General features: G+C 42.1%; 1 protein-coding gene across 9 annotated transcripts in view; it reads left to right on the forward strand.

The window, feature by feature from the left end:
* Window positions 1-21,406, forward strand: part of DYM (dymeclin) — a 209,079-nt gene that overhangs the window by 155,288 nt on the left and 32,385 nt on the right. For all 9 annotated transcript variants that reach the window (XM_064405419.1, XM_064405420.1, XM_064405418.1 and 6 more), the window contains 2 exons: window positions 10,504-10,686; window positions 20,617-20,730. In XM_064405419.1, the coding sequence (XP_064261489.1) occupies window positions 10,504-10,686; window positions 20,617-20,730 (297 nt within the window). The remainder of the gene's footprint in view (window positions 1-10,503; window positions 10,687-20,616; window positions 20,731-21,406) is intronic.

A 21,406-nucleotide genomic window follows, 5' to 3' on the forward strand; every position in this document is an offset into this window, starting at 1 on the left:
GGGTGGAAAAGTCCTTGAGTCCAGCCATTCCCCCAGCCTGCCAAAGCTACCATTGACCCATGTCCCCAAGTGCCACATCCACATGGCTTTTAAATCCTGCCAGGGATGGGGACTCCACTCTGGGCAGCTGTGCCAGGGCTGGACAGCCCCTTTATGAAAGAAATTTTCCCTACTGTTGAACTTCCAGCAGCACAGCCTGAGGCTGTTCCCTCTCCTCCTGTCCCTGTTCCCTGGAGCACAGCCCGACCCCCCGGCTGTCCCCTCCTGGCAGGAGCTGTGCAGAGCCACAAGGTCCCCCCTGAGCCTCCTTTGCTCCAGGCTCAGCCCCTTCCCAGCTCCCTCAGCCTCTCCTGGGGCTCCAGCCTTTCTCCCACTCTGTTCCCTGCCTTAGAAATGCTCCAGCCCCTCCATGTCCCTGTTGTCCTGAGGGGCCCAGAGCTGACTCCTGTATTGGTGTACTCTGTAATTACTGAGTGAATTTCTTGAGTGACAGCAGGTGGTTCAGAGGAAACATGCTAATAGTTGTATATACACTTTTACAGAGAGTGTCACAGTTGCTACTGCTAAGCATAATATCAAGGATGAAGAAAATGTTTGATAATGTAGTCAGGGTGATAGGGTACTGGTGGATAAATTACTTCCTGCAACTGTAGTGTGTTATGTGTAGTAAAGTTTGGGAGGTGTGAAGGAAAAACTTGAAGAAAACAGTTTGGTTTTAATGGCTCATTGGTGGGTTTTTTCTGGCCATTTGCAAGATGTGATGTTTTGCCATCTTATTCTTCATGATAAAAATATGTGTTTCTGTACTTCAGTTAACATCACACAGGAGAAAAATAATAAGTGCCCATTCCAAAGAAACATTAAAATATGGCAAGGGTGCTTAAATCTGGAGTTAACAAAGAACTGAAACACAAAAATGAATGCCTGTATTAGCAACTGTGTCTTCCTAGTAAATTGTTAAACTTGCTCGTTTTTGGAGAACCACTCACTTGTTTCAAAGAGGGCTATCAGAAATCATCTCTAAGATATATGTTAAAGTCTACAGATTTCATTAGGTACTATTTACATTGCTATTAATAGAACTGTTAGGTTTAATACATAAATTGGAAATTTTGTCTAACATGAGACCTGCATTGCTCCTGATGGTATCCTACAAAGTGGAAAAGGACTTTTTACAAGATAATTGAGTGACTGGACAGGGGGAATGGCTGCCACTGCCAGAGGGCAGGGACAGATGTTGGGATGTTGGGAAGGAATTGGTGGCTGGGAGGGTGGGCAGGCCCTGGCCCAGGGTGCCCAGAGCAGCTGTGGCTGCCCCTGGATCCCTGGCAGTGCCCAAGGCCAGGCTGGATGGGGCTGGGAGCAGCCTGGGATAGAGAAAGTTGTTACTGCCCATGGCAGAGGGGGTGGAGCAAGGTGGTCTCTCTCCCTTCCAACCCAAACCATCCTGTGATGGTTATCATTCTGTGATAATTGTCAAGGTTTCAGTTCTTGCAGCACTTACTGCTGTGTAACTTCTCCAGACAGTTTGGCTGGTGACATTTTGCAGCTGAGCTGAATGTATAGGGCTGGAATCAGAAACTTTTTCACTTGAAGGATGTCTTTAAAGTCCTCAAACTCTCCTCAAGGTAGATTGGTTCTGTTAATTAAAGCCTGTATCATGACGATCTGTTTTACCTTTGTATGGTGGAGTTGGGGTTGCATATGGGACTTGTTCTTTCTTGTTCTACCAGTCAAACTAAACAAAATCTTCCCATAGCTCTAGGGAATACTGCTTAGTTTCATGGAGAAATGGAGAAATCTTCATTTCCTTTCAACAGCAAGAAAACCTCATTAGTATTTTGAGAACAGTATGACAAAATAAAAATTCACAGTTTTAATTTTTTTAGTAGGAATGTTGTCATCTTCTAGTAGCAGTTGCTTCCCAGGTTTTGTGGGATCTTAGACAGTGATTGGGTGCAGTATTATTAAATACTGTTTGTATTCTGTTGTCATTGTTGTGTATGGCTTGGGAATACTGTCTTGGAGTGTTTGAGTTCCCAGCTGGTGACTTTCAGGTATTTTGGGCATTGTGGTGGATCCCCCTTATGCTGAATCTTCTTGGTGGGTCTCTGAAGCTTGACCCTGGGTAGATATCTTCCAGAGTAATTTGCATTTTCTAAGCTAGTTCAGGTGAAAATCAGGTTATTTGATCTGATTCATGGGAGGCTTGGACCAACCTGGTCTAGTGTAAGGTTTCCCTGCCAACAAACCTTCCAAACCAAACCATTTTGGGTTTCTGTGATTCTGGGAATTGCAAAATCCTCAGTAAACAGGTAAAAAGGACACAAGGCTATGAGAGTGAAGCATCCCCAATAATCAGTAAAGCACTGAGGGAATCTGGGCAGTTTTACAGTAATTTTTGATTGATTCTGGAGTCTGCCTTTAAAGGAGGTAGGGGCTAAGTTAAAATATTTCAAAGTGACGTGGTTTAGGATTGGAATTTCAAACACAGAAAGGGCATGGATGGAGAAAGAGATGAAAGTGAAGGGGTGGGCAGGAGATGAGCAGTGGATTAGTTGTAGGTTAGCTGGATAATAAACACAGAATGGTGAAGTCATGTAAGAAGTACCAGTGGAGCACCTGCACCTTCCTTGGGTTGTATTTGTGTCCTCAGAAATGGCTCATTATTTCCTGGGCCAGTGAAAGTTGGGAAAGCAGGGTTTTGGAGCAGGAAAGCAGTTGGGCTTGCTGCCTTGGCAGGTGTCCTGTGGTGTGTTTTCCTTTGGAGCAGGCTGCTCCTGGGCCTTTTCCTCTGGGACAGGACACACATTATGGCATTTTCTCCTTGTCATGGGCTGTGGTGGGTGTTGGCATTGGGATATGGGCTGGAAACTTCGTGTTCCTCGTGGGAAATGTGCTCCCACACAGGCTGGCTTGGCGTGGCTGAAAACCTGCATTCTGAGCTTGCCAGTTGCTTGGGAAGGAGAGGAGGAATGTCAGGATGGACAGTTTATTTAGCAAAGTGTCTGGCAGCAAACTTTGCTCTGGTGTGACAACTCTGCTTTCATTTCTAAGCAGTGATCAGAGATGGCAGGGTTAATTCTTGAGGTTATAATCACTATAGGCCCTGCATTTTTTCACGTAATACCTACTTTACCAAAAGTTGTCTGAGCTTGACATAGAACAGCCAAAGAGTATTGCCAGTAAAAGAGATAAAGATAAGATTCTGGTCACCAAAGGCTTGGCTTTGAAGTTGCTTTGCTCACTGAGGGTAAGAACAGCTTTCTTGTGAGCTTCCTTCATTCCTTTCTGTTCTTCCCCTCCTTTGGCAGAGCAAGTTTATTTTGTTGAAGGTTTTATTTTCTGCTGAAAGTGCAGGAAATTCAGACAGCTCTCTTGGAAGCTCCCCAAAGCTAATACAAACAAGATACATATGCTTCTCTTAAACCAACTAAAAATAAAGTAAATTATTTGAAAATATTTAACTATAGATATTCCCCTATAAAGAGAAAGGGAAATTTATATCATTAATATTGTGGATGCTGATAAATTATGTTATCAAGGTGAAATTCCCTGTAGCATCTATTGTCTATTCCTCATAAAAGATTGAGGAGTATCACCCTGAAATCTGGAATAGCTGCATTACAGACAGAAGTAGTAACTACTGCATGTCCAAAAGCATAATTCATTGAAGGATTCTTTAGCATGTACGAAGCCAGATGAAAAAAAAAACGTGATGTAAATGAACTGAAACTGTCTGTTCAGCTATACTTTGTGGGGCTGCAGCTTATGGATCTGGAACAGTTTACAAAATTTTTCCTGTCGGTTTTTCCCTGGTAAAAAAAATCACAGAACTTGTCTATTTGGGGTTAATTTGGCAATCTTAGTCCTTTGGATATCTGTTAATTGTGCAGGGTATGTATGGTTTTGGTTTTTTTCCCCATTGCTGACAAAATTGCCTTTATAGTCATATCTGCGTCATGAAGGAAGTAGTTGTTTATGACTATAATTTTTTATAATTTATGTTCACAAATTGTTGAATCTCACTGAAAATATTACAGATGAAGAGCTATAGTGAGTCATCATGGACAGGGGCTCAGTATGGAGAGCAGCCATAATTACAGTTGCCTGTGCAGCCTCCACCCTCACCTTTTCTCTATTCCTACATCCATATGAGGCCTTCAGCCTCAGCTGTGAAGATGATGGGTGGTCCCACAGTGTGGCTGCAGCAACACAGACATGGTGCAGCCCTCCCTGATATTCCAATGCCTAAAGGGGCTCCAGAGGAGCTGGAGAGGGACTGGGGACAAGGCCTGCAGGGACAGCACACAGGCCATGGCTGCACTGCCACAGGGCAGGCACACATTTTGGGATGCTGGGCAGGAATTGGTGGCTGGGAGGGTGGGCAGGCCCTGGCCCAGGGTGCCCAGAGCAGCTGTGGCTGCCCCTGGATCCCTGGCAGTGCCCAAGGCCAGGCTGGACGGGGCTGGGAGCAGCCTGGGACAGTGGAAGGTGTCCCTGCCCGTGGCAGGGGATGGAGCAAGAGGGCTTTTAAGGTCCCTCCTAAGCCAAACCATCCTGGGATTTTCTGAGTTGCAAAGAGAGGCAAAGGGAACAGATGTCCTTAAGGGGTCACTCAGAACTAGCAGCGAGAGTGGTGAGTCTGAGATGGTTTTCCTTCTGTGAATTGTGGAGTTCCTGGGAAGGAAACTATTACATCATGTCCAGCTGTTTTAAGTAGCTGCTTCACAGCTTTTACAGGCTGTGTGCACTCCTGGCTCCGCTGAATAGGGACCAGCAGTGTTGGTCAGAATGAGCTAAAGCCACCAAACTTTGACACAAAGCGACTTGCACTTTTGAAAATTCAAATGTCAAAGCATTTTATTACTGGCAGCAAGTTCCCACTCACTAAAAGCCATTCATTGTCATAAGCAGTTAAGTTCAGAATTGTGTTTGGACATGTTTTTTTTGTCAGCCTGCATTTCCATCAAGTATTTCTTTTGCAATTACATGTGACATTTCCACTTTATTTTGTCAGGTTTCTTTGAATTAAGACTTCAGCACAGTGTGTTGCCCTGTTGTTTTCTTTTACCTTATTTACATTGTGCAGTTGTGGCATACTCTCTTACCAATCCCTGCTCAGGTTTTGCTTTTTTTAGGCAGATAAGGTTCTTCCTGCTTATTGTGCTAACTATATAATTAGCAGTTATTTAGCTGAAAGTATAATTTGGCTGGAAAATTGCTGTGATGTGAATGCACAGTGAGAAATGTGGCTTTTTTTAGTACACACAAGTGACCTGGGTGTCTGTACCCATAGTCATATGGTGCATAACATCATTCACGTGGATCTTGCCACAAAGGAAAAGTTGCTCTGTTAGATCTCCAATTTTTAAAAAAGTTAGAAAGTAGGCCTCTTTAAGCTTACAATTATTCATTGCTTTGGATTGGGATTTACTATATATCCAGATAAAAGGGAGGAAAACCAAATCATTGCATTTAAGTGAATTTCAACTTGCTATAAAGAAATATATAATCATATCTGTTATACATAGTCTGAAGTTTGTAACTGTCATGTGGACATGATACAAGTCTTAAGTTTGTTCACTAATCCTTCTAAGAATCATGGAATAGAATTCCTGAATGGTTTGGGTTGGAAGGGACCTTAGAGCTGATCTTGTTCCACCCCTGGAACAGGACAGGACAGAACATGGGCAGGAATACCTTCCACTATCCCAGGGTCAACCTGGCCTTGGACACTTCCATGGGTGGAACAACCACAGCTGCTCTGGGCACCCTGTGACTGAGTGTGCTGCATATCTTCCTGGGTCAATGATCAAAAATGCAAAATATCATTAAGAAATCTGTCACCATCCATGCTGTGCAATACCCTGGGTACCACTCTGAAAAAGGGCAGTGCTTGACTTCGTCAAAAAATGGGCTAATCAAGGAGCTAATCATGGAAGAGAAACTCATGTGCACCTTTGCTTATTGATACCATTTCATAGCATCACAAGTCACCAAAATACTCATATTTTAACCAGCTATTATTTTCTATATAAGCTAACTTTGGAGGAAATAAAACAGAAAGCTGAATAATTTTGCCTCTGTTTATATTTGACAGTACAAACCACGGGGGATGGTTATGCAACACTAAGCAGAATTACACAAGACATGCCTCTCTTTATCTCCTCAGAACTGGTAACATTTAGAGGGTGGAGATTTGCATTCATTCATGATAGAACTTTTAAAATCAGTGTTTTATGGTTGCAATAATTAAAATAAATGTCATGTCAAAGGATGAGCACTCGGAATGTTCCATTGTGTGGGGCCAGGATATGGGGCACTATAAATTAAACAGGTTTGGTGACACTGAGCTTTTGCATCCTCTGCTGACAGTGATTTGTTTTTGATGGGTAAATATGTCTGTAAGGAACTAACTGTGAGCAAATTCCTGGGGTTTCATGGTTAGGCTGCTTGACTTCTCTTGATATTTAAAAGCCATATACTTTTCAAGTGGTTTTATACATCAGGATGTAAGTGTTGAATTCTGTGGAAGTGTTTGCCCAGGAGGATACCATGCTAATTATTAAATGTATTGCAGTAAAAAAAGCAGCAATATTCCAGGATGGTCAGATCCAGGAACATCCAGCTCTGCCCATCGTTTGCCTTGGCTTTGAACTTTTGTCTGTTCCTTGATAGTGTTTATCAAACTGAAATTGTTTTTCCCCAGATAATGTTCTCAATTATCATGTTTTCCCCTGCATCCTCTCAGCTTATTTCCATTCTCTTTTTTCTGGCATGATTAGTTGTTTTTTACTTTTAACAAAAGACTACCCAGACATGTACCTGGCTGTCTTTTAGCTGTCACTGGCTGGTTTGTTTATATCTTGTGCATCTAGAACATGACCAAACATCTGTCTTTTTTGCCTTAAAAGTTAGAATCTTTGCAGAAAAGCACCACATTTAACTTCTTTCCTGAGACGGAACATGAAGTGACTACCTAGAACTACCCACAGTAATGTGAGGGCTGTGCCTACATTCCCATCCCCTTTGCAGGCATGATTTTAGTCTCACAGAGTTGGTACTGAGCTCTTAGCTTTCACTTTTCTTTTTTTTTTGTTTATTCCCATAGAAATAATTATAACCATCTTTTGATGGCTATAATTATTTCTATGGGAATAAACAAAAAAAAAATAGGTGTGGGAGGACTGGTAGACATCGATGTTGACAGAGGCATTATCTAAGCCCTGTTTTGTAAAGGAATATTGTAGTAATTTTAAATGTGAGTGCCACACTGAATTTGTCAATTGTAAGCAATAGGAAACTTTTAACTCCTCTCCTTTAAATATACTGTTCAGTAGATTGAAGCATGTCTACATTTCACAAATCAATATTTGACTTTTATTTTCATATAACAGCTAATCCAGTTGATAAAAAATGGTCTTACAAGGCTGCTGAGGATGATGTGTTAGTCCTTGTCTTGGCCACACACATTCAGCATTTCAGCTGTGTTCAGCTGCTCTGAAAGCAATACACAAGGTGATAAACTGCAACAACAAAATGTTACTTTATTTATACCTGTCTTGATACCATGTCTGGATGCAGTGGGTCTGTAGCTTGATACTGATGATACAGAGCAACAAAACCACATGGCATTTTATTAGCATTTCTCCACTGTCTCATCCAAATGCTGTCCTTGGATTTATGCTTGTTTTTTCCCTTTGTTTTGAAAACTTTTAAACCCTTAGGAATGATTAAATCTCTAATTATAGGAGCAGACAGTTCTCCTGATAATGTATGTGCAATACAGGGATTCAGTGCCACTTCTCTATCTTCTGTGGAGATAGTTTTTCTTATAAATTCTTTTTTGTGTAGTCAGTTGTGAGTAAAAAATCTTCAGTATATCTCCTATTTTTCTTCATGGGAGGGGTCCCGGATTCTGCACATGCAATGTGGTAGCTGAAATACAGATGGTTGATTCTGTCCATCAGCTCTTAAAAATGTTAAATTTAATTACTGTGCAATAACCTCTCAACCTTTTCATTGTTTGAAGCTGATCACTAGCAGAGTCTCCATCCTATTGGAAGATGGTTAGCAATGCTTTCTGTTTCAATTAGCTGTATGCCTGGGATTTAAGCTGAACACCTTTTATTAAAAAGACATTTAGTGTTTGAAAAGTAGTTGTGTGGTTTGTTACCTTTCTGGTAACTGGATAGATCTCACTTGATTCGTAATCGTAATATTTCTGTAAAAGTCATCTAGTCTGCATTTTTGGATAGTGTCTTGGTCACCAGCCCACCCTGCTACAATAGGGGCAGAAGTATGCCAGTGCTCAGAGCTTTTAAAAATATACCGTAATACAGCATGTTCTGCAGTAAATCTGAGTTGATAGGCAAGCACCATTCCCCAGGTGAGTTAGGTCTGGATTTTTCTTCAGATGCCAGCTGAAGCAGTTATTTCTATTTTTGTTTAATATTTTCCATTACATACCCTTGAAAACACCTACCTGGGATGCTGTTTCATAGCACAAAAATGAGGTAACAGGCAGAGGAACCACCTGCATTTTGAAAGTAAAGATTATTTTTGTCATAGAAGAATGTGATCCCATTGACAGCAATCAGCTTTGTAAGGGTTTCTGCCATCACTGTTAGCTACACTCCAATGCTAATTTAGGTGGCAAAGTCATTAAAAAGTAGGAGATACATTCAGAAAAAAATCTGTAACCTTCACTGTCAGGTATCATTGCTAAAGAAGGAATTTTATTGGAATGTGTGCATAAGATATTCCTCTTCAAACAAGAGCTCCAAAAAGCTTCCACTTAAATCTCCCTTGTACATGTAGAAGACAAGGGTTGGGGATAACCAGACTGTAGTGTGGGAATAATGATGGGTTCTCACTTCTCCATGGTCCTCAGTGTCACAAAGGAAATGGAGCAGCCGGTTAGGAGGATGGTGCTGCCTTCTGCAGGGCCACATCTAGGAGAGGGATTTGGGACAAGGGACGAAGAGATTGGACAAGAGGGAATAGCTCCCACTGCCAGAGGGCAGGCACAGATGGGATATTAGGAAGGAATCGGCTGTGAGGGTGTGGAGGCCCTGGTACAGGTTTTCCAGAGCAGCTGTGGCTGTCCCTGGATCCCTGGCAGTGTCCAAGGCCAGGCTGGATGGAGCTTGGAGCAACCTGGGATAGTGGAAGGTGTCCCTGCCCACAGAAGGGGTGGAACTGGCTGAGCTTTAAAGTTCCTTCCAGCCCAAACCACTCTGGGATTCTCTGAGCTGCATTTCTAGGAAGAAATGCCCCTTGCTTTCCATTGAAAGCAGGCAGAGCAAAGTGGTAGCAAAGAATTTTGCTCTTATTGAGTCTAAAGAGGATAATGAAAATTCCTGTGTTCTCTTCTGCCTTGGAAAGAACATACATCTGCCACATGAGAATTCCTACAGTGCTGCTTAATAGTAGAAAATAACTGTGTGCAGATTGAATGGCAGCCCAACCAAATGCTGTAAGTACTGCCCTTTTCTGAAGAATTTAAGTGCCTTATGATAACTCAGAAAATTAACTTTGAGGGCAGTCAGCAAAAGGAAGTGTCAGTGGTTTCATTGTTCATACCCAGCAGAAAAACTCAAGCTGGTTTATTATGGTTCTCATTCTTGCCAGACATGTAAAGTCTCACAGTCCAGCGTTTGCCTAAGTGATACATACAAGTTAGAAGAGCCCTTTTTTACCCTATTCCAAGGCAGGACAGACAGCTCTGCAGTTAGAGTAACTGCATTGGACATATCCTGATGTGGAACTCAGGGAGGGAAATCCAGGCAGCTGGCAGGAGTTCACATGCTTGTTCAGCTTAGGAAGTTTGAGTTGTCAAATGCACTGGCAAAATGAAAAGCTCCACAAGTTGATCTTAGTGTGAAGGCTTAGTGCACTACAAAAGGAGATTACTTTTTTTATTTGTTACAAGTGTTCTTCAATGCCAAGAAAATAATTTTTAAAAGAGTCAAAGGGGAGGAGTCTGGGAACAGTGACAGATGTTGAAGGTGCAGTGATGTTTGATACAGTCAGTTTTCCTTCTCCTGCCTTTGCTTTTCTCTTTCACCCACTGTTTTTTATTTCTCTGTTACTCTTTCTCCCTTTTCCCTATCCCTCCTTCCTGCATAGGGGTTCAACAGAAAATGTAATCAATTAATTATATGCTGAAGTGTTTTACATAGAATAGGAAGGGTTGAAAAGTGTTCAATTAATCCTTATGAATTTGACTGATTACAATATGGTAATGCTTTATGTCATGGCTCCTGTTGGGAGAACCAAGCTATGACACTGAGTACTAGTATGATGCATTTCAATTAAAATTTTGATGATTACTGGAGAAAACAGATTCCTTTCCAGACACATGGATGCCAGATTTGCTCACCATAGAGAGATTACTAGCTAATAGCTTTATTAGTAATAATTACCTTTACGCTGCCTTTATTATTCAATATTTTACAATGGAAAAAGGCACACTGACCTTTCACTCCTTTCTTAAAGGCTCAAGACCTGAATGTGATTGAGGAGGTGATTCGAATGATGCTGGAGATCATCAACTCCTGCCTGACCAACTCCCTCCATCACAACCCCAACCTGGTGTACGCTCTGCTCTACAAGCGCGATCTGTTCGAGCAGTTTCGGACTCACCCCTCCTTCCAGGACATCATGCAGAATATAGACCTGGTGAGTGATACGTGACTTCAGAGATGGTTACACTTGGTTATGTGAGCTCTTCTTAGCCTTGAGAGGTGGAAAATATTAATCACTTCTTACTAGTGTGTTTTGAAATGTTGAATTTTTCTTGTCTGTTTTTTGGGCCTGCACATGCCTTCTGGGCAGCGTAGAAACACAGAGTGGTTTGGGTTGGAAGGGACCTTAAAAGGTCATTTAGTTCCAAGCCTCTAATTTCTTTAACAGCCCTTTCCCACATCTTTAACTGAGGAGAATCAGAGGGATTTTGAGATGCCTCCGGTAAGGAATTCCCAAGCTGGGACACATCTTTCTCCTCCAAAGGGAGAACAATGTTCTCTTGACTGCCCCTTGTAAGAAACCTACTTTTCAGGGTAGCAAAACCTAATTTTCATCATCAAGCAATCCTTTTTCTTTTCTCTTACTCCTCTCACCAGCCTATTAATGATTATAGGGAATTAATTTTGAATAACTGAAGCGCAGGCATTCAGCTGTCTTATTCCCTGTCTGTATCTGAATGTGTGTTGTTTCCACCTGCCAGGTGTTTCCTTCACAACAGCCTTCCCCTTGCATAGGGAAACATTTTAGAAGAAAACAGAAGAAAATAGCTGTGGATAAGAAGCTGTTACCAGTGGAGTATGACTTTGGGAAACAGTTGTTAATTATTTCTGCATCTGATAGTAGTTTTAATGTTCATATTGAGAGCCTGAACTTCTGCTAGAAAAATTTGAAGTGTTACAAATTTTTGTCTGTCTTCTAGTCAATAATTGCAGAGCTGAGCGATGTTTGAAGCCACACGATGACCACTGGGTGCAAAATACTGGAAGGGAGGGCTGAGGAGGGTGCTAATCTGTGAATGCAGTGAATAACATATTCTTGTGCCTAGTAATCTACAGAGTTTTTGGTTTGATTTGCTTTTAGTTACAGAGATTGACAGATATCTGATTGCCCATAAAGGAAAATAATTTAAAATATTGAACTGAAATCCTGCTCTGTACCTATTCCTTCCTCTTCTGTTCTCTCTTCACATTTTCTGGTCATGCAAGACTTTGGGGAGTGGAGAACTTGAAGCTCAAAACTCTCCAAACTTTCAGCAGCTGCAGACTACAGGCAGCATGATACTGTCTGGATGATTAGAACAAGATGTCTTCAAGTTGTATAAAGAGGATATGGTGCACTGAAGATAACAGTTGTCTACATTCCTGACTGAGATAGAGACCTTCTCTGGTTACTTGCCCACATCCAGGATAACTGATGGTGGCCAGATCCTTCTGCTTGCAGCCCTGTGCCTCCCACAGACAGCAGCACGTCCTTTCCTTTGTAACAGTTAAATGTAGGTTTTCCTCAACAATTTAAACAATTCCTCCCCAAAACTATTTAATATTGGGTTACAGCATAATGCCAGTTACATTCAGAAACTATTTAAAGCTTTCCAAGGGAGCATGTTGAATTTTTAAATAGCTCCTTTGTTAGAGAAGCGAGGATGTCAAAAAAAGAAATTTTTAATTTTTTTTTTTTTTTAAATGTACCTGTCACCATCTGGCAAGTGGTAAGAGCTGTCAGGCTTGTAGATCTGAATAAAAGATGAGATTCATCTGACTCCTTGTCTACCCTGTCACGTCCTGCACTTCATACACAGTATTGGCAGCACCATACAGAGTCAGTCTTTGCCACGTGTGCTACAGCCACTGGTCTTGCTGTCCCTTGAAACAGTGGCAAATCAGTTTGCCACTGATGTCAGTTTTACTGTACACATTGCAGGGAGCTTGTCTGGGAGCCATGTGGACAGGATCTGAGAAGAACCAAAATGAGTTTCTGTCTCCAAGAACTTACCAGGCTTTAGTCTGCAGTGGTGGAGCTGGGAGCTCCATCCTCACAGCTGTATGGGACGATGTGGGTGTCTGAAATGTAGCTGTGCTCTAAAAGGAGTCAGAAAAAAAAATCTTAAAGATTTGGCTCAATGAATTTCTAAAGTGTTTGTTGCTGAAAGCTGGGAGGATATACTCATGATGAGAATCTCCCTATTGACCTGCTCTTATATTTTTATTTCAGCATCCATCCCAGCCTGTTTTCAGATAGAATAGTGAGCTGGCCAGGCTTTTCCTGTGACCAAGGCTGGTTTTTCAGAAGGGGATGCATCCACCAACTTTCTGTATATTGGGGAGCTGTGTTGGCTTTCAGGCTGTTGTGATCAATGAAATTTTGTGGCCCAAATTGTCTAAATTGTAGATAGAAATGGTACATGTTGGGACTCTTGATAATGCAAGAGTGGTCAAGAAAAATTACCTTTCTGAAGCTCCCCGAGTGTGTCTGCAGGGGCTCTGCTACATCCTGTCTCCCTCTCTTGGTGCTTTCTCTGGTCATAGACAGCAAAGTATGTTTGAATTATCTGTACCCATGCTGCAGTGGAATCAGGAGTGTAATTTTTGACAATGGCATGTAGTGACAGGACAAAGGGCAATGGCTTCTCACTGCCAAAGGGCAGAGATAGATGGGATATTGGGAAGGAATTCTTGGCTGGGAGGGTGGTGAGGCCCTGGCACAAGGTGCCCACAGGAGTTGTGGCTGGCCCATCCCTGGAAATGTTCCAGGCCAGGTTGGATGGGGCTTGCAGTAAACTGGTCTAGGAGAAGGTGCATTGGGATTGGACTAGATGGCCTTTGAAGGTTCCTTCCAGCCCACACCATTCTGGAATTCTAGGGTTCCAATCATCAGATAGCTCTAGAGATTCATGTGAGCAGTAGGTGCCTGTTATGCACTGTGTCACTCTGACATCCCTCTGCTCCGGCAAATTCTATCCACCAGCTGATGAAAGATTCTCTGGCCGTAAACTGTAGTCCAGATTTGTATTTCATAGAGAAATACTAACAGACAGTGTGATAATATTTAATGCTGCAGAAATCAGACCAAAATACAGAATATGTAAAGTCTGTAATGAATTTTGGACACCAGAACAGTTGCCAGTTTGCCTTGTCAAGAATGTATAAAATAGATATGACATGAAAGACTTAAATGCTTATTATTTTTACTCAGTTGGACATAATGTACTCATCAACCAAAAGGAAGCATGGAAGAGGGGAAAAGGCTAAAAATTTGAAGAAGAATTAATTGGAGAATGTACTGGGGATGTAATAATGAGTAGTTGATGGTGCAAATAGAAAAAGGCATCTGCTGCAATGCTGTGTGTGTATACAAGCAAAGAATAACCCAGAGATGTCCTCTAAGCCTAATCTCACTGGTGACATCTTAGCTGGATTACTCTGGGTTTAGAATCTCAGAACTATTTAGGTTGAAAAAGACTTTCAAGACCATTGAGTCCAAGCATTCCCCAGCACTGCCCAGGTTGTCACTGTCCCGTGTCCCCAGGTGCCACAGCCATACAGCTTTTAAACTCTTCCACAGAGTGGGGACTCCACCACTGCCCTGGGCAGCTCTGCCAGGGCTGGACAACCCTTTCCATGAAGAATTTTCCTCAATATCCACCCTGAGCCTCCCCTGGTCCAGCCTGAGGCCGTTCCCTCTCCTCCTGTCCCTGTTCCCTGGAGCACAGCCCGACCCCCCCGGCTGTCCCCTCCTGGCAGGAGCTGTGCAGAGCCACAAGGTCCCCCCTGAGCCTCCTTTGCTCCAGGCTCAGCCCCTTCCCAGCTCCCTCAGCCTCTCCTGGGCCTCCAGCCCCTTCCCAGCCCCGTTCCCTGCCCTGGACACGCTCCAGCCCCTCAGTGTCTCTCTTGTGCTGAGGGCCCAGAGCTGTCCCAGCACTGGAGGTGCCTCAGCAGGGCCAGCACAGGGGACAAGCACTGCCCTGGGGCTGTGTCACAGCCTGGCTGGCACAGCCCAGGGGCCATCGCCCACCTGGGCACACCTGTGCTCATACTCAGCTGGAACCATGAAAAAAATTCTAGGTAGAAATGAGAGCTGTAGAAAACAGAGCTTCTGAAGGTGCTGATTTGCTGAAGTGATGTGGTATTTTTCAAATTAAATGCTTTGAAGGGAAATGGAATAATCTCTTTGACATACTTGTGGGTTCACAGGTCATAAGGAAAGGCTTTTCCAAGGTTAAGAATAATGAAGCACTGTGGTAGGTTTTCAGGGACTTCATCATTGGAGACCTCTGGGGTTTGGCAGCATGGCACTGGGGTGGAGGACAGACCAGCATAGGCACAGGAACAGGCACAGGTAGATCTGGGGATGCCTCTGCAGCCCCACCAGAGCAGGAATCCCCCAGGTTACCTTCAGTACAGACCTAACCACATTAGCTCTGGGCTGTTTCTCAGGATTCGGACCATTCAGTTTACTCTGGAAGTACACATAATCTCTGTGTGCTTTATCACTGAGGCAAAAATAGGTGAATGTATAAGGGTCATCAGTATATTGACCACCCTTTATTGAAAACTACTTATTTGCCTCTGCATTTTTATAAATAATCTAAAAATCACCATTACCAGCTGATTTGGAACATATGGGAACCATTAATACTTTACAGAAGAAACTGAAATCAAAATACCTTCTGCTTCCTATTACTTTACCTTTCATTTTAGAAAGCCATTTTAGTAGCAGATAGTGCATCTTGTTTATCTAAAATGGGATATTCTTCTTCTCAGTGGTGAACAAAGAGGAATGTTATGGTTCCTCTTCTGGCCTTGTGCAGAAATATTTAATCTGGGAGCTGTCTATATGCCTCCACTTCAGAGGTGGTCTGTAATTTGGTCAGCCGCTTCAGATATGTCAGGAATTTGGTGGAGACTCTTCGCTTATCATTCCTAAAGATGTGTTTGGTTCATGGCCACGGTAAGAACTCCTTGGCTTTCACTGCTCTCATATTTCCTACAAGCGAGCAACTGATACCAGGTGGTGGAACAGGCCTAACTAGGAGCTGCTAGAATTTTGTTTGCAAAATACTCTGATATACATCAGGAGGTTGGGAGCAATGGCTTAGTGATGCAAAGGATTCAATTGATGCAATTTTCTGCAAGGAATTTAATTCTTCAAAGACATTTCCCTACTAGATTTTAAAATCAATCAAGTTGTCTTCACTCTGGCATAGCAACCCGTGTTGTAAGGCCTTCGGGACTTAAGAACTAAGTTTTTATGGCTTTCCTTAAAATTAGAAAAACCTTGATCCTGCTGTTTACCAGAGCCTGGCTAAATACTCTTAAGGTGTTGGTGGGTTTGGGTTGGGGTTTTGTTGGTTTTTGTTTGTTTGCTTTGGGGGGGGCTCTTCTTGCCTGTTTTTTTTCTCCCCACTCCTACACCTTAAAAGCAGAGAGCAGAATACCTGGAAAAGCTCACATGTCCTTGAACATGCTCCTCATTTCAAGGTGGTTCTGAAAAAACACAGTACTTCAAGTTTGCTGATTAACCTCTTGTATTTCTCCTGCTATTGAATCACCTGAAGCTGTTTCACCCCTTCTTAAATCAGCGAGGGTTGGCGTTGCCTCTCATTGGCTCCAGCTATGACTACTGGATACCAAATGTAACTGTGATTTATGTTTCCCTGTGGAAGCTACTTAGTTCAAGTGCTAATCCTGTGGTACTTTACAGCGAGAGGTTTGTTTTCTTCTTTTCTACTCCATTCAGTGTGCCATCAATACACCATATTACTTTCCCAGTGGTGAACGTGGCTGGAAATAAAATTCTCAAAGTGTTTCTTTCAATCACTTTCAAAGGGAAACAAAATCAACGAAAACAGGTTCAAAACTTACTCATTTTTTGCCAAGTGATTTTTTTCTTCTGTCTTTCAGAACTGACCTTTGCAGTTGCAGGCAGAGGAGGCAGCAACGTGTTGTACTGTTATTTTTAGCTGGAGGAGAAGGAGAGGAGTTGTCATGTTGATTAGGCAGCAGCACAGCCTGGGCTGCCGCAGGCCTCACAGCACTTCAGCATCTGCTGATAGAATCCAAGTGGAGAAAACATTTTGCCCTTGATAGCTCTGCTGCTGGCGTGCTGTAAAGGGAAGTATTTTGTTACTTCAGCCTTGCAGCCCAATTGAAAACAATAGTTGGGTGAAATAACAGACACTGTGGTTGTTCCCTGACAATCTCAAAAATAATCTCCAAAACCTTAAATATTGCCTTGAAATGAAAAATATTTCTAAATCATTCTCATTCTAATCTTGTAGTGCTTTTAATCTCTGGCAATACCTTGTAAGTTTACTGTTTAGAAAACAAAAGGAGAAAGTATGAGTTTCTCATGGAAAATTGATCTCTAGGAAGAAATTCTCACTGCAGGGGTGGTGAGGCCCTGGCACAGGTTTCCCAGAGCAGCTGTGGCTGTCCCTGGGACCCTGAAAGTGTCCAAGGTTAGGCTGGATGGGGCTGGGAGCAGCCTGGGCTAGTGGAAGGTGTCCCTGCCCATGGCAGGGATATGGCACTAGCTGATCTTTAAGGTCCCTTCCCAACCAAACCATTCCATGAATCTATGATTAAAACCAGTTTTGGAAATCACTAGAAAACTACCGTTTTTGTATAGAAATATTAATGGTATTTTAATAGAAACCCTGGGAAGTCCTGAGCTGGAAGTGGCCAAACCAGGTCCCCTGTGCCCATTGTACCAGCCGGTACCTTAGGATAGACTAAGGTACAGCCAGGATTAGACTCTGCACAGAGCAAGGCTCTCCATGCATTTTATCTGGATAGGGGTCAGATATTCCTGATGAGGGGTTGTCTAATGCTGGATTAGATGTGCCTTTTAATCTCTGCTAATATGGAAGCCAGACTGGAGAGAGAGCTCTTAGAATGGGTTATGTTGCTTCCAGGAGAGGCCTTTCAGTGCTCAGCATGACTAGGAAGAGAATAGTTCTTAGCAACTTGTGGATTCTTCTTACTCTTCTTTTTAAGCAGTCTTTGCAGTTGTTTTCTTAGACCAATTGCCCAAATAATTAAGAAGAAAATTAATTTTCGTAGTGTCAGAAAGACACCATCTCTCAGCCTTGTTTATTTGCCCAAAGATTTGGGGTTTTTCTATTCATACAGTCATGTGCTCAGCTGGTTTTAAAACATTTACTAAAACCTGAAACTTATTTAATACTATTCACCCAGTTTATTTTTTCTGGTTCATTTTACTTTCAATGGGACAAGGAGTGGAAATCTGTTAATTTTCATTTTTATTTTAAATTCACCTCTATTACTTAAATGTAGAAGATTATGAAAGTTCTTTCAAAGGAAAAGGCTACTCTTCCTTAATATGATGTTGAGCTTTTATATTTTTATCTCTGACTAGATTAGTAGGAAAAGTGTTAGACCCTCTGCTGCAGAGGTGGGAGCTTGGGCATGAGAGACATAATACTGGATGCTTTTTTGGTTTTATTCCTGATCTGGAACTAATAGGAAAATGCCTTCTTTAGGATCTCCTCTGCATAATTAATCTTTTATTTTTCTTTTTGCTTTTCTGTTTTCTTACTTCATTGGGATACTTGTGAGTACCTCACTGTGTCATTGGGGTATTGTGCTTCCAGGGTCCAAAAGAGAGGTACTTAATTTCTGTTTTGTTTGAAGTAGTAAGGCAAATAACTCCCAGAGATAAGTACCATTATTAAAGCAGGTATTTTGAATTTTAGTCATCAACTACACATCAAAAATAGCCATTCTGAGTTCTCTAAAATGCTGACATAGCCTGAAAATACTGGAAGCATGTCTTGCTTTTGTTCTTTTGAAATATAACCCAAAGAAGATTAGTACCTTTACCACAAAAACATAAGACTTTCAAAAACATGTTAAGATTGAAGGGTTTGACTTCCAAAAATAGGAAATGTCAGAACTCAGGGAGTATCTGTGAGCTTCATTCAGTTTTTTTACGTGTTTGCATTATGATAGTATTTTATCCTTTTGGTTAAAAGCTAAATATTAAGTTTTGCTTCTGTTGTGGTTGAGCAGAACTTGAGCTAACAAGGCAGTGCCACTGGGATGGATTCTCTGCAGGAGCCTGCCCTTGGCGAGGATGGGTTTCACCAGTGATTACTGACAACAAAGCAGTGTTGAATGCAGGAAGACTTCTTTCAAAATCTGTGGGCAACTTGCTTGTTCCTCTGTGAGCTGTGTATCCTCCACCAGCAATTTGTCCCAAACTCTGTGCCAAAACCATGTCAGCCTCACTCCGAGGTCCTCATGCTCTTTGCACAAGCTGTTTCTTGCTGTTTTATTCTGTTATTTCTGGTCCCTCCCTCCAGCTCCTTTGCTTATGAACTCAGCACATCTTCCTACTCCTTTTTTTCTAAGGATCAGAGATCACAGTGCTCCACCACGTCCTTATCTCTAAGAATGTAAAAGCCTACCTGCAGCATCTGCCAGAGGCAGTGAAATTCTCCCTTTCTGCTCAAGTATGGAGATAATCGTAAGGACAGCACAGAAGATTAAACCTGAATTTTCTCGTGACTGGTTTGTGTACTTCTGTTGTTAGAAACAAAATAAAACAGAGAAATAAACCAAACCAAACACCACAATCCCATGACAACCCCAAAAAGCAACTTCCAGCAACTTTAGTCTGCCACTGTCTCACTCACTTGGTGCAAGAGTTTCTAGAGATCCCAGCAAATCTTCTAGCTCTAAACAAGGGCTGGGCTTTCTGCGGGGGAAGTCACAAACAGGAACAACAAATTTGAATCTCACAGTAATCAAGCCATCAGCTGTCTTTGTTTTATGAACAGCAGCTGAGCTGGGAGGCATAATTAGGGTAATGGTTTCTGGCTCCAGCTGTGTCTCACTACAGAACAAAGAGAGCTCAGCAGAGATTTTGTAGTATAGTACACTTTTCCCTGCTTCTACTTGGGAGAATTATCGAAGACTACTTGATGGACTGGGACTGTGCTTCAGATACAAGTGAGCATCAGTATTTTTCCACAGAGTGTGTTGAAGGCTCACAGGATTTTGCAGAACCTGCCATCAGCATTGTGTTTGCCTCCAGCCTAAGGGTAGCCAGGTGCTCTGGTGTAGACAGGCTCTACCAAGTGCCTCTTGTGGTACTTCCAGAGGATTCTAAGTAGGTGTTGAAATTTTTCCCCAGACCCTTTTTGTGTTTTGAGTCCTGGATCCCTTGTGTGACTAAGGAGTTTACCTGGGAAAAGGGATGGGGTTTGCAAAGTGTGTTCTTTTTGGATGAAAGGAGCTATAGAGATTGAAGTTTTCTGATGTCCTGCATGGATAACTGCCGGTGGGATGTCTGCTTCTCCTGTGACCCACTGAGCTTGGAGAGAGATAAAAGTTAAACCCTGACCTAACTGAGTTCTAACTAACAAGGACCACCTGGGTCACAGAAAAGGGGGTGGGAAGGGAAATATGGGGAAAATCAGCTTGGCTTTACCAGGGGGATGTCTGGAAGATGACAGGGAATTTGCAGAATTCCTTGGGCCTAGAATCCAGGATGTGGAAGGTATGTGTGGCACTTGGGGTGGATACAGGGTGGAAGAGGAGCTTTGTAGACTTCCTTTTTACCATCCACTTGCTGTGGCTTTGAGTGCTACGCAACTCCCAGGAAATGTAGCCTCTCATATTGAGATACTTAACAGTTGTGTTAAAGTCTTTTGTCCAGAAGTCAGTGAAACTGTAATGATTTTACTTTAATACTTTACAATGTAAGTAAATTTCTAGCTCAAATCTTGCAAAGACTGGAAGAACTCCAAAGCCTGATGGGCAGAATGGACGAAAAGCAATATGTGCATATGTCAGTGCACAGTACTTGAAAATGTAAATTTATTAATTCAGCTCTGTGTGTCATATTGTAAAATCATCTGTCTGTTAAAAATGATTGCAGGAGGATGCTGAGAGTTGTGCTAATTTGACATTAATAAAGTCTCCCTGGCTGTGACACAGGCAATAATGTGATTATTCTTTAAGAAGTGCAGTGGTGCCAAAAAAGAAGATGACAGCTTTGTGTATAAATTGATCCAAAGATCTCTTCTGTTTATTTATGTGCTGTGATGTTTCATTCCAGGTGATCAGCTTTTTCAGCTCCCGATTAGAGCAAGCTGGAGCTGAGCTGTCAGTAGAGCGAGTTCTGGAAATCATCAAGCAAGGAGCTGTTGCTTTGCCCAAAGACAGGCTAAGAGTAAGTGCTCAAGACCTCATCACTTAAAGTATACTGTTTCTATCAATTACACATATATGCCCTTTATATCTGTAACTTCAAAAAATCATCTCTCCTCTCAGTAGTGACTGATAAGTGATTACACTGTCGATTGCCATATGTGTATGTTTTCATTTAAATTCCTAATTTCTGCTAAGTGTTTGGGTGAGTTTTTGTGATTAGTTATTAAATTGAAGTGTGTGGAGGAATTAAAATTTGCTGAAGCTAAGGTTTTCTTCATCATACCCTGAAGATGCAGGCTCCTCTCTCCATCTGTTGTTTAGGTATGCTGTAACCAAACACTGGTAATTCTCTCTTTTGATTAATTTATTTTTCTGTCTCTAGTGTTCTTTTTCTGTCTCTAGTATTCTAGTGCACCTTTGTCTCAGTCTATATTAAGTGCTATAAAGATAAATTTGGAGGGCTTTAGTTAATAATTACCCAACCTAGTGAAAATCAGTTCAGGACCTGTAAGTCTGATCAACATGATTATTAGCTTTCTGTATAATCTTCAGCAGTCCCCTCCATTCCTTTCTGAGAACTTCTCAAATCTCTTGAGGGATTTACCAACTTGACAGGTTTTGTGAGGCTAAAATCCATTAATGGTTGTGTGATGTTTAAATACTGCAATAAAGAAATCTGTGTAAGTGGGTAAGTA

The sequence above is a fragment of the Passer domesticus genome, chromosome Z (assembly GCF_036417665.1).
Source record: "Passer domesticus isolate bPasDom1 chromosome Z, bPasDom1.hap1, whole genome shotgun sequence".
Taxonomy (NCBI): domain Eukaryota; kingdom Metazoa; phylum Chordata; class Aves; order Passeriformes; family Passeridae; genus Passer; species Passer domesticus.